We start from the raw sequence: 13,180 nt of genomic DNA on the forward strand, positions 1-13,180 counted from the left end.
GATTGCAGCTCTTGCTGTGTGCCTCAGTCCGTTGACTGGTGGTGGATTCTGGATTCTCCAAAAATGTAGTTTTGCTTCACTCCATAAGATTAGGAGTCTTGAAGAGCAGCTGAAGTGGAGACATCCTGACTTTTGGTTAGTATGGGTTGAAGACACTTGATCCCACATTTCCCACAATGCAAAAAAATCATAATTTTTAAGAGAAACGTATTGATTTTTCATGAACATTAGACCAATTGCAGAATAAGCATCTTAACAGAGAGGCATAATGAGTTTGAGTCTGGGACAGGGGGAAGTAATTAGACCTTCCTTGATGTATGTGCCCACATCTTTAAAACGTGTTCCCAGTTGGCAATGCAGTTTGTTATACATTTGTAGTCTCTGATCTCAAACTAATTTTCTTGACTTGATGAACAACTATAGAAGATATTTTACAACTGTATTTACAGGCCCAGTGACTACTACTATGACAAGGAAACCACTTAAAATGGGCAGAGTGCCCCTTTAAGAGGCCCAACTGATTTGAGAGTGGGTGCAGATTGGTTCCTAAACTTGGGGATGAGGTGAGTTATGGGAGGTGGCTGCGCATCAGGAAAGCCAGAGAAAAACTAGATGCTTCTAAGAAACTCAGGAAGACTTGAGGAAAACCAGGAGGTGAGGGAAATAATGTCCATAACTGTCACTATGTATTTATTATGTCCTTCACTCACCATGCCTCTGGGCCTCACATTATGCTGTGGTAGTTTTATGCTTAATCATTTCATTTTAATATTGTCATGGATTTTCAAGGGTACTTCCTGACATTGAAACTCGGGTTGTTTATCAGGTGTGCCCAAATGTTTTTGACATGGAGAGCCAGTAAGGACCAAAATAAAACATGCGTTGCAGGCACTAGGCTCTAATTATCAGGAAGTTTTTCCAGTGTCTGACATTATTGTGGCCTTTACTAGAAAGTAAATCATATGGCAGCATAACGTGTTAGTGTATGTCAGATAGCCTCTTATTTTCTAAAAAGATGGCTAGCATATTTTAACAACTGCCACTAGACAGAGTAGATAAACAGGGCTTTAATATGCGTTATGTAAATATAAACACGTCTGTTGTATCGTAATTGAATCAGTCTCTCCCAGTTAATCACAAACAATGCAGCTTTTTCAAACTGTTACTTATCTTTTAATGTTCAGTAATTGTGATTTACAAGTTTATTGACTGGTGAGACCCCGGCTGCATACATTGCCTGTGTTGTTCTGTTCTAGTATGTGCTCGCACACTTGTCTGGGGCATTAGGGTGTTAATGGATTACTGAAAGGTGTTGAGTCAGGTGTGTGTGTATGTGTGTGTGAGGAGGCGGGGGCGTTCTGTGCACCCGTGTGAATGAGGGTGTTACGGTGCTCAAAGTGTGTTCTGACACCAGCCTCAAGACCTCATTTCTCTCTCATGCTCCCTCTGTCACCACTCTGTGATCTGTTACCCTCTCTGTCTCGTGGTCTCCCACCCTCTTTTCTCCCTTCAGCTGCCTCACTCTTGCAAAGTAGTTTGCAGCTTTTATCCTCTCACTCTGTTCTCTCTTTGCGATGTGTCCCCTCTGCATTGCCTAACAGTCATTTGCCCTCAACATGGATATCGGAGGACTTACCACTGTGGTAGCAAATTCTGCGTACATCAATGCTCGTGGAAGCATTGATGGCTCTAGTGCAGCAGCTCGGGATAAGAAGTACCATTCTCGCCTCAAACTGCCTCACATCACTGTGTGCGAGGACCTGAAGGATACCCTGGATTTGACCTTTGACACAGTCTGTGTTGAGCAGCCGATCGGCAAACGTCTCTTTAGGGAGTTCCTGACTGCAAATAAAGATTATGTCCCAGCTTGCAAGTTGTGGAAAGACATCGAGAGCTATGACCTGGCAGAGGATTCTGATCGGGTAAACAAGGCCTCAAAGATTGTCCAGCGTTATATGGACTCCTCTGCCAAACACTACTGCCCATTCCTTCCTGAGGACATCATAGCCAAAGTGAAGGAAAACCAGGAGGCTGCAGGGGATGACTTGTTCAATGCAGCTTCAACTACAACACTGAACTATCTACGAGAGGCCCCCTACACTTTCTTCGTGGAGAGCATGTACTTGAAGAGGTACCTACAGTGGAAGTGGCTTGAGATGCAGCCCATGGATGATGACTGGTTCCTAGACTTCCGTGTGCTCGGGAAAGGTGGGTTTGGGGAGGTGTCGGCCTGTCAGATGAAAGCCACTGGGAAACTTTATGCCTGTAAGAAACTCAACAAGAAGAGGCTGAAGAAGAGGAAAGGCTTTGAGGTGAGAGAATAACTGTCCAAATGAAGTGCAGACTACTTTTTTCAGTGTATCTCATGATTTCAGTAAAAAAAGTAGGTAAATAGTGTTATTTCAGTGGAATTGTTTGCATGATCAGAAATGCTTTTCTTTGAAACTTTGATTTTGACTTTGAGTTCAATATTGTTGCATTTTCTTTAATAGGATTGCAGGGAAACACAATCTTTTAACTATGATTCATGCAGTGCTTTGATCAATAAATGTGTTTTTGCTGGTTTTATGTTCCAGAGAAAGTGCCCTGTAGTGAACAGGTGCTAATCATATTTGTCCCTGCCTCTGTCTCATTTGGCTTTAGCTTGCAGTATTAAACACTGAGACAGGGATAGAGTGATTACTGGGAGCTTTAGTGAAAAGCTCTTCTGAATGGAACTCCTTGGCACAGTTGCATCTTGCCCTTGACTTGTCTGAGGTCATCTTTTTAAAAATACTTTCACCTGTTTTCTAACACACTGCATATTTTTCTTCACCTACATTCAGCAAAAGTCCTCATAGTTTCACTTGTTTGTTTTTTTTTTCTTCAAAGTATTATTTTTCAGAATAGTCTTTCTTTATTTTGTCCTGTAGGGGGCGATGGTGGAGAAGAGGATTCTTGCGAAGGTTCACAGTCGCTTCATTGTGTCATTGGCGTACGCTTTCCAGACAAAGGACGAGCTTTGTCTGGTCATGACCATCATGAATGGAGGAGATCTCAAGTAACTTCACATTCTGAAAAATTCTTGTCTCAAAGCACAAACAGATGCACTCATTGAGGGATCTATTGTAGCACATGCTCCCCACGCACAATTTACTCTATTGTTACTTTATTTACACAAGTAATTGGCATACTTCCCTTTCTGAAATATTTGGTCAACATCTACACTGTAGACAGAAGGAGTGCCTTCAACCCCAAAAAACTGATGTAAAAGGGATGTTGTAATTTCAACCAAAGTCACCTATGATACCAATAGGAGATTTATTTAACAATCACCCAAATGTGTCATGATTCATCCCCTAATTTCAGTGGGATTGCAATGGGATGGATCACACATAATGCAATTAGCAAAACTGGCTTTTACAAACATTTAAATGGTTATTCTCAACAACCATAGTCACACTATTGTTTGCATTGAGGGCTAGAAGAGAATTGAGATCATAAGATAAAAGGTCTGTATGACTCATTCAAGAGCATTAATGACAATCAGACTACAGATTAACAAAAATACTTTATGCTTTAAATCATATTGGTCTACCCAAAAATCCCTGTATTTCTTAATCTGTTTGTAATGTGTGCATGTTATTTTGCTCATATTCACAGCTAATACCATTATTCTAGTAACCAAAATGAGCATGCAAGACTTACATGTATAAACATGTATGCAGATCACATTAATGGTAAAAGAAAGTACTGATTTAGTGACATGAAGCAATTAATACATGACACATCTGTTCTCTCTTCCCTAAAAGGTACCATATCTACCTGGTGGATGAGAACAATCCAGGCTTTAGTGAGGCCAGAGCCTGTTTTTACATTGCTCAGATCATCCAAGGCCTGGAGCATCTTCACCAGAAAAGAATCATCTACAGAGATCTCAAACCAGAAAATGTGCTGTTAGATAATGACGGTAAAACTCATTAGTTACGGCTGCAAAATAATTCCTTTGTGTACATGTAAACAAGACTATGTCACCTAGTGTATGACTGGACTGTGTATGAAATGTTAGAAGGCTTCTCATTTTAAACAATGGATACAGCACTGAGATGGATCTGTCTGCAGCCTTGCACACTACATGACACAACTCCATGATATTCTAACCACCAACCCTGCTCCTGGAGAGCTACTGCCTGTATGTTTTGGTTATCTCCCCACTCTAACACACCTGATTCTAATGATCAACTCGTTATCAAACAGCTGAATCGTGTCAACAGCTTGATAATGAGTTAATAATTCCATCTCACTCCCCATACCTAAATCCAATCAAGCCAACCAATGTAAGATGGTGGGTCTGTGAAGTGGGTGTGTCATATAGAAGTTCTGCAGATGGACCTACGTGGTGGTGTTATTTTCCACCCTCACCTGCATTTTGTGAATAGCCACCTTTACTCTGTCTCTGATTGGCTCTGACCCTCACCCTCACCCTAACCCTAACCATCTCACTCCTCATGGTTAAACCCAACCAATGAAGGCAAGGAGTACTAGTCAGCCAGAGGCAGTAGGATAGGTCATTGTGGAATGCAGTTGGCAAAAAAAACATAAGACCACCTGACTGAGGCAATTTACCGTGTAGCTTCATGAAGTTACACTGGTGTAGTTTCATCAGTCAGTCAGTAACTCACTCACTCAGTCACTCAGTCAGGGACAGATGTTCATGTTTATAGATGCATGCTATCAGTCAAAAATAGCTGATTAAGATGTCTTCATGTCATTGACCAGGAAATGTTCGTATATCTGACCTGGGTCTTGCTGTGGAGCTAAAAGAAGGCAAAACGTTGACCAAAGGCTATGCTGGAACACCTGGTACGTCTCATCTGTATCTACCTAGTAGTAAATAAGCAATTTCATATTTAATTAACTGTTTCACGTCACTAAATCAGAATTTTCTTTTACCATTGTTTCACTTTGGTTCTTGCAGGGTACATGCCTCCTGAGATGCTGAAAGGGGAGAAGTATGACTACTGTGTTGACTACTTTACTCTGGGGGTGACATTGTTTGAGTTCATGGCTGCTAGGAACCCTTTCAGAGAGAGGGGGGAGAAGGTTAGTTGTATTTCATCGATGTCTCCTATTTACCCAGTGCACAAGTGGCTAACTTTGTGAAATAAACACAAAGTTGTTTGTCTTCTGGTCAGGTTGACCGTGAGGAAATGAAAGAGCGCATGCTGACACGGGTGCCGACCTATGAAGACAATTTCAGTGAGAATGCAAAGAACCTCTGTGATGGGCTGCTAGCTAAAGAGATGGACAAGAGGATCGGTTTTAAGGATGGGACCTGTGATGATCTCAGAGCGCACCCCTTTTTCAGTGACATCAACTGGAGGAAACTGAATGCAGGTACAATCTCTTTACTATTCTTTCTTATCCTGTCCAGGGTTGTGTATCACATCTATACCTTTTAAATATGTCTTGCCATAATTTAGTGCTTTGTCTTTGATTCATTCAAACCCTGAAAATTGCTTCAACCCTCCAACGCTTTGATGTGATTTCTAATTTCTGCATCTCACCTCTCCAGGTATCCTACCTCCTCCTTTTGTACCTGACCCTAAAGTGGTGTATGCTAAAAGTCTGGATGATGTTGGGGCTTTTTCCTCGGTGAAGGGAGTGGCTATAGATGATCCAGACAAGACCTTTTTTGATGAGTTTGCCTCAGGCAACATTGCAATCCCCTGGCAAGAAGAGATGATCGACATGGGCATTTATGGAGAGCTTAATGTTTGGGGTCCTGATGGTACCTTGCCCAACGACCTTCGCAGGGAGTCCATACTAGAGCAACCGCCACCAAAGTCATCGACCTGCTGCATATCATAGAGTCATTGAGACACCTTGAAAGCAAATCAACCACACAGTGTACAGACTCTTGGTTCTTAAGAACATGCAGCATGAAGACACAAATACTCAGGACAGACAGACAGTCTCTTCTGAACTTTCTGATTGCAGAATTACAACAGTTTGAGACTCTAAAAATTTCTTGGTGGGCACAGGAAACAACAAGGATGGTGGATATTCGACCTTGAATGGACTTAAGCATAGATGTACTGTAGGTGTTAAAAACAAAACAAACAATTTCTTCTTCTTATATTTTATGCCCTAAAATCACTATCCCTTCCTCACACTGTCTTCATCTTTTCCTTTGTCCTGCTCCCCTTTCTCTTGGTATGTACATGTGCTGAATTATTGTCAGGCTTTTTGATTTAAACTGTTTATTTCCCTCTATCCTATAAGTGGGCCTATAGGGTGTATGTATGCCATTTGATGGAAAATGCTATTGTTTCCTTTGTTTTCTTAGTTTTTATCATGTACAGTTAAATTAAACGCTGCTGTTGGATTACCAAAAGCTGAGAGATCAGAAATGCAAAGTTGCATGCTTTTGGAAAGCATTAATAAGCAATAATTGACTCTTTGCACGAATAGCCAAGAGCAGAGCACCTTTGATAGAGGTTTATGTAGGTTACAGACAAATATGAATGTAAGAAAAGTGTAAATGGCAAATCAATTTACAAAAACAAAATGTTGATCAAAAGATAATTCAGAAATATCAAATGTATGGAAAAGTACTGGCAAATAAAATAGCTTATTGAAATGGAAATGTGAGTCAGGAACCTCATTTCTGCTTTTTGCTTAACAAGGGAGATTGCAGTGTCTAAGAATATCATGTAAACATGGAACAAAACCTGATGTTTTAATGTATTGATTTGATTTAATTCAGCAACAAGATTTTTTTTTTTTTTTTTGTGTTGAATGTCACAAAACCATCAACTTGTCAGCAAATTCCCCCTCCTGAAACTCCTGTGTCAGTCCTTTGCGGTGGCCTTGTATATCCTCACCTCCTGCTGTGGGAGCTCAAAGACCAGTGTGCTGTTAAAGCTGCTCTGAAAGCACTCTGTGAACCTCAGATCAGACTGGAACCGAACTTTGTTGGCCCACAGCAGTGTTGTTCGACTTCCTGGTCGGCAAAAGTGGCGCATAGTTTCCAGCAGTCCCTCAAGGCAGTTGTGGTGATAGACCACATCTGCTGCGAACACATAGTCATACTGGTAGGAAGGGTAGGGGAAGTCTCGTTCCAGGTCCTGACCCCAGGTGAGGGCAGCCACCTGGGGGGTGTAGTGAGCACGGCCCTTGGTATTTTGCAGAAGGTTAAAAGTCAGATTAGACAAGATGTCTGGCAGGTCAGTAGCTGTCACCCTGGCACCTGGAAAAGAGTAGAGACTGAATGATAGACGCAGACCATTCTCTTACTCAGTGCTGTAGGTTATAAGATGAGAACTAGCACTAAACTCATCTTTGTGAGATGGCTCAATCTGATGTATGCTAACACTGCAACTCATGCAATATAACACAGGCATTTAAACTCTAAATAGTTGGATGATAATTTATATTTTCTTAATGCCGATACATCCCATGAAAGGACTAAAACTTCATGTAGTAATAAGCTTGGCCAGTGAGACTAAAAACTATTAAAAACATGAACCACAGTGTTGCACTGGCTGACTAGTTGCTTCATTGCAAGTGATGTGGGCACTGTAGTTTACTTTGAATCATCCCCACTTACACTCTCCTGCTACCACAAAGAATGCGGCTAATGTATATTAATCTGCAACTGAAAATAGTCCCCACCAAATATTCAATTTACAGCCCTTTGGCATTTGTTAAAAACTACAGTACCCAGCTATTTCAGGAAGTTAAAAATATATGAAACAATACATTTTTGACCTTTTAAAGGAGTTACATCACAGCATAAATAGAGACAGAGAAACATTCAGGCCAGTGTTTAAACTCTAGAGCTGTTTGGAAGGTCAGCAAGTGAATGATTGTAACTTTGCAGAAGTAATTTATTGAAAGAGACGAAAGGACAAAGGGAAAAGAGAGGAATGAGTTACTGTAAAAGGGATCTTGCATTGATTTCCTTTGCATGAAAAGGTTTTCTATTTCATGGGGAATAAATGAACACATACAGTATGTTTCTACTGTATGAATAATGTAGGTCGGGTGACCTGTTTGCAATGCAAGAAAGTTGGTGTGTGTGGATAGTCATGGTCCCCAGACAATACATCCCAGTGTTTTTAGTGACCCCCTGATATTTCCTTGAGTTCTAGCACCAGGCTAAAATGTCAATGTTCTCCACAAGATAAAGCATCTCTGAGTAAAGAAGCTAATTCTATTTTCTATTTCTTTTTAAGTCATTATGAACAATAATTTGATATGAATCTTGATATGCAACCATCTTTTATTGCTGGTTTTTGCATCTATATTTGGTAACTACTTGTTATGACATATTTGCACTGACAAGACTTACTGGTGACTTATGAAACAATGATTTTGTCCACCACACATGTGATTACAGAGGACGTAGAATACGTATTATTTGAGGTGCAAATATATTAATTATTGTAATAAACTTTACCAAGTAGACTTGCCACTATTGAGAGCAAGCCAGTCCCAGCCCCAATCTCCAGCACGGCCTTGTCCATCAGGTTCACTTGCTGCTGGTTGTTCTCCAAGAACTGGCACAAAGCTATGGCCTGCAAAACAAATTGTCATTATCACATCTGTAACAACTGGGGCATTCACTGCATTTTCCACATCATCATGGCAAGACATACCCCAGGCCAGATCAGAGCGCCATAAGTATCCATAGACTCCCGGATGCTGATGTTATGACCAGCAAAAAAGAAGGACTCCTTTCCCAATGCATAGTAAACACTTGGCTCCCAGATGTTACTCCTGCCTAAAGCTTCACCTGCCATCACTCTGTGGTCTGTTAACACTGTCAAGGAGGAATATTGTTACCATTCTGCAGACTTAAAGCACTGACTAGAGTAACAAATCTACTTTGGGATAAAATCTGGATCATGTTCAACTTCTGCAACACAAGAACTAGATGGTGAAGGATCAACAGGTGCAGTTTGAACTTTGGAATTGACTAACTTTAAAATGACACAAATGTTTAGTCCAAATTTACCCTCATCTTTGGTTCTCTGCTCCATCTGTTGTTTCCCATTTGGAGTGTCATCAATATTCTTGCTCTCTTTTCCAGAATGCTTCTGTCGGACATGTTTGCAGACTGTGGATCGCTCCATGAGAAGTAAATACTGTAGAAATCAAAGTGAATGTTTTTATCATTGCAGTATAGCTGCAGTTTATGCTCATGATCATGATCATTGATCATGTTTTAAGACATCAAAAATTAAAGCTCAATTGAGAGTACAAGTCTATTCTTTTTTAAAACACAACAGGCTATGAAAAATGTATTAAGTTTCTAAAAGTTTAGACATGTATATACAAAATTTGTTTTACCTACTGTACGGCTCAAAATATAATAAAGAAATATTTATAACTCAAAAACTCTACAAACTTACTACATTTTAACTAGTATAATTATGTCTGTGTCAAAAATAATTTAATGCCCCACAAACTGCATTCATTGCACTTTTTGTGCAGTTAGTGTTGATGACACAATTTTTTCCCTGTATTTATATTGCCATGAGCATTTGCATCATTGTTGATTTACTTGCTTAAGGTTGTGTTTATTTTTAGTGTGCTTTTATAATAATTGGTGTGTTAGAGACTTATTTTAAGCTCAGTAAAAGTTGGAATGGATTCAGTCCCATCTGTCCATCTGGCTACCAATGGAGCCCAGAATAAGTAATCATAGCTGCAACAGAATCTTTACATGAAAACATCTGGAGATACATTTTACATGTACGCAAAAAAAAAAAAAAAAAAAAAAAGATAGAGGAGAGAGAGAGAGGCAGATACACACTGTTGATTAGAGATCATTCAGTCAAATTTTTAATCACCTCCCTCCCTCTCTCCCTCCATCCCTCCCTCCCTCCAATTGCCCCCCATTCCAAAGCCCTCCAAACCCAAGAGCTGAGCCCAGAAAAGAGTCCTCTATGTCAGCTAGTGCTGAGTCTAACTGCCCCCCCTCAGACCCAATAAGAGTCCACCAAATTATAACATAATATAAATAAATCTATGTGGGACACTGAAAAGAAGAAACTAAATGCCAAAGTAGATTAAAATATCCGGTCCTAAAAAGAGATTAAGAGTTGACAGAATATCGCTCTACTGCCTGCTGACCACAAAAAAGGATGAGACAAAAAATCATGGCAAACAAAAGAAAACCTTATATGTAGTTACTGTTGGACAGGGGAGGTTGAGACAGACAGTTGTTCTCTTATTGAATTGAATTGAATTGAATTGAATTGAATTGAATGGGTTAAACTTGCAGGTCAACAAGTTACATACAGATACATCCATTTGCTGCATACTATTTATCTCATAGGAACATCATATTCTGATGGATTCATATACAAGGATGCATGACACTGTTTGATGTAATTTAAAAGCAGTTATTAAAAAAACAACAACACATGTAGTAGGCCTACATCAAAGTACTGTTGCACTGATTTGACTGATTTACCACTAATTTAATTTACAGGAAATGTATTCATCCCATATACCTTTTAGCATGTTGCCCTGCAGAATGTATTCAACATACCTGTATGAAGGATCCCTGTTATTCCTGTTTCTTGTTCGTGACTGTACTTTTCCCTGCTGTGTTCTTATGTTTATAAAAGCAGCATCATCTGTGACACACCCCTGAATTAGGCAGGGGTCTCTGACAGCCAGAGCTGACAGACAGAGATAGAAAAATAGATTTATGTCTGAGAGAGAGATGTGTAACCCTAACCCCTCCCAGCCTCCCAACACTTTAACATCAAGCCTTGGTTGTCAATGTGTACAGCATATGTGTAGAATTATATATAACAATGATAAAAATGAATTTCCTCTGTCAGGCATCTACTGTAAGCTTTACATTATTCCCCCTCTCATCCTGGCCAATTTCACAACAAAATGTATTCAAGCTGTGCACTGTGCCACGACATATTTACATATCTGTATGAAGTCTGTTATGAATGTGTGCCACCTGGCATGCTCTATGGAGAATAGTGTTAATTCGTGATCCAATCAGCAGGAAAGAGAGGAAAGCATTTACCCAGGCCTGACCTGGAACTGACACCTCCAACATTAATACCTTTATGAAGCACTTATCCTTCCCTCATCCCCCTGACATGTGCCATTTCTTATCCTGCATGCTCGACCTCTTACTGACTGTGTTGTGCATAAATACTCTGGACTCAAGATTGATATCCAATCAGCCACAAAAGAAGAACAGAAAAAGCTTTCATTTCAAAGTAATTGAATCATTAAAAACAAACAAACAAACCATAAACAGAGCTACACAGGACAGGTGAGTTGTAGTAGTTTAAAAAGTAGTTATCAGCTGTGTCTTCTTTAGAGGAGGTCTTATATCTTGTATATGTGAACTGGAAATCTACTTAAAGCGATGGTTCGGCGTAATTTCGACCTAGCGCCATATGCATCATTACGTCTATCTAAACACCGCCTCGGCCCTTTTTTTTCATTTGGTCGCAAATTAGTGGAGTTAGAGCCATCAGCCGAATGGCTTAGTACAGGCGCTAATGGAACCAAAAGTGTATCTGGTAAATTACCCCACTAATAATGCCTGGATTGTTATCAAACTTCTACACTAGTACAAATAGGGTCTTTACTCATAAAGCAATGCATTGAATAGTGTGTAAGTACACCAGGAGTTTATTAAAATAACACCTACCTTTTACTCTGCTGCTACTGCTAAAGCTGTAAACATTGTCCCGCACAAAGCACATTGTCGAAATCTTGCGCGATCACTGAAATACTGTGTTCTCTAAATAATTATTTAAAAAATATCTGATCACATTCTTATTGGTAGTGGTAAGTGTAGTCAAACGAACAGGACCAACTCTTAAGGATTACAACTTGATGTATAAATAACTGTCAGCTCATCTGAAAGGTAAATGTTACTCTCTTCCTTCTTTTTGAAAGTCTATATATTCTTGTTTTTCTGATATTTCTTGTCACAGCATTGTGAAGAACACATACTTTGTGAATGTAGCTCAGAGATCAGTGCTGGTATGTATCTGCACTATAAAAGGCTGTGATGTAAACGTTGTTTACAAACAGAGGTATGCACTGTACTAAGTGATGGTAAGCCTGACTTGTGCAGGGCTCAGTGGGGAGGATTCACAGCCTCAGTGCTCCTACACACAGGAGCCAGGAAACAACTGGTTGTGCTGCATGAGGCAAGAAAATGACTTGAACTGACAGATGACAAGCAGAACCACTGAGTCACTCTCATCTAAACAGCAACTATAATAACCAGTCAAGGTATTAGGGGATTTTCCTCACAACAGAACAGCAGGACGCTCGTAATCCAGCCTGCTCCATTTCAATTCTCAGTCACTACATGATGAATGATATATATGCTTTGCCAAGATGACTCTGGTTTTTATTAATTTCTTACATGAAAAGTTTGCAGACTGATACCCATGGGTATCTTTATGAAAAATCACTGTCTGCAAACCAAATTTAGAGATGATGACTAACAAGATTTGGTAATGTGCTGGGTCTAAAAATATAATTTTGTTTTGTACCCATGCAATATGCAGCAAAGCTATCTCATCCAGGAATAGAAATGAGGAACTGGAAATCCACATGCAACTGTCATCTCTTAAATCCAGCAAAAGTCACTTTTCCTGGTAGGCGAACAATGGAAAGTCTGCAAGGCTTACAAGTCAAATAATCTATTTCTAAAAGCTGAATATTCATAATAGTGAATATATAATGGTGGTAGATGTATGTGTGGAGCAGTCAGCAATTATAAAAGAAGGATAAAGAGCTGCCAGTCATCACCTTAGGGTTGGTAATCCTCACCTCCATGTCCAAAGGTCAGCAAAAGGTTGTGTCAGCCAGTGGAAAATGAGTCACAGTCACACACAGCAACATGTGAGACCGAGCAAGCTTTACAGTAGTCGGATGTGCAAGGTGCTGAGTGTGAATACATTAGTTGATGGGTGTTAAGCTGCTATAATTTAAAGGCTAGGTTAGGATTGGAATTCAATGGATCTTAATGCCACACAGACAGGAGAACATAATCAAGCATCCAGCCAACAATGCAGCAGACATGAACATGAAATCTAAATTCTGAGTCATGAAAGAGTTTTTGGCACTAGAACAAATCACTCTCATAGACAGAGCAACTGTTCCCTGATCCTGCAAAAAAAGCCAGATTGTC

At 39.9% G+C, this 13,180-nt stretch overlaps 2 protein-coding genes across 2 annotated transcripts; one reads left to right on the plus strand and one right to left on the minus strand.

Annotated features, from left to right (window-relative positions):
• The first annotated feature begins 1,616 nt into the window (after nt 1–1,616).
• LOC128367764 (rhodopsin kinase GRK1-like) lies at nt 1,617–5,850 on the plus strand. The gene is made up of 7 exons (XM_053328411.1): nt 1,617–2,312; nt 2,913–3,040; nt 3,792–3,949; nt 4,759–4,842; nt 4,958–5,082; nt 5,175–5,376; nt 5,555–5,850. Exons 1-7 carry the CDS (start codon nt 1,617–1,619, stop codon nt 5,848–5,850), a joined length of 1,689 nt encoding a protein of 562 aa, XP_053184386.1.
• Nucleotides 5,851–6,833: 983 nt separating this feature from the next.
• On the minus strand, nt 6,834–12,825 carry mettl21cb (methyltransferase 21C, AARS1 lysine b). The gene is made up of 5 exons (XM_053328267.1): nt 12,820–12,825; nt 9,002–9,131; nt 8,643–8,806; nt 8,444–8,561; nt 6,834–7,231 (listed from the first exon to the last, which is right to left on the minus strand). The coding sequence occupies exons 1-5, from the start codon at nt 12,823–12,825 to the stop codon at nt 6,834–6,836; spliced, it is 816 nt and encodes a 271-aa protein (XP_053184242.1).
• Between the last annotated feature and the right edge of the window lie 355 nt (nt 12,826–13,180).

Source organism: Scomber japonicus, chromosome 11, assembly GCF_027409825.1.
Source record: "Scomber japonicus isolate fScoJap1 chromosome 11, fScoJap1.pri, whole genome shotgun sequence".
NCBI lineage: Eukaryota > Metazoa > Chordata > Actinopteri > Scombriformes > Scombridae > Scomber > Scomber japonicus.

Bases quoted from the DNA above. Each gene is read 5' to 3' on its own strand.
- LOC128367764 (XM_053328411.1), top strand. From the start codon at position 1,617: ATGGATATCGGAGGACTTACCACTGTGGTAGCAAATTCTGCGTACATC. The intron at 4,843-4,957 runs GTACGTCTCATC...TGGTTCTTGCAG, and splicing joins AGGCTATGCTGGAACACCTG to GGTACATGCCTCCTGAGATG. The intron at 5,377-5,554 runs GTACAATCTCTT...TCACCTCTCCAG, and splicing joins CTGGAGGAAACTGAATGCAG to GTATCCTACCTCCTCCTTTT.
- mettl21cb (XM_053328267.1), bottom strand. The intron at 8,562-8,642 runs GTATGTCTTGCC...TTTGTTTTGCAG, and splicing joins GCGCTCTGATCTGGCCTGGG to GCCATAGCTTTGTGCCAGTT. The intron at 7,232-8,443 runs GTAAAGTTTATT...ACTCTTTTCCAG, and splicing joins AATAGTGGCAAGTCTACTTG to GTGCCAGGGTGACAGCTACT.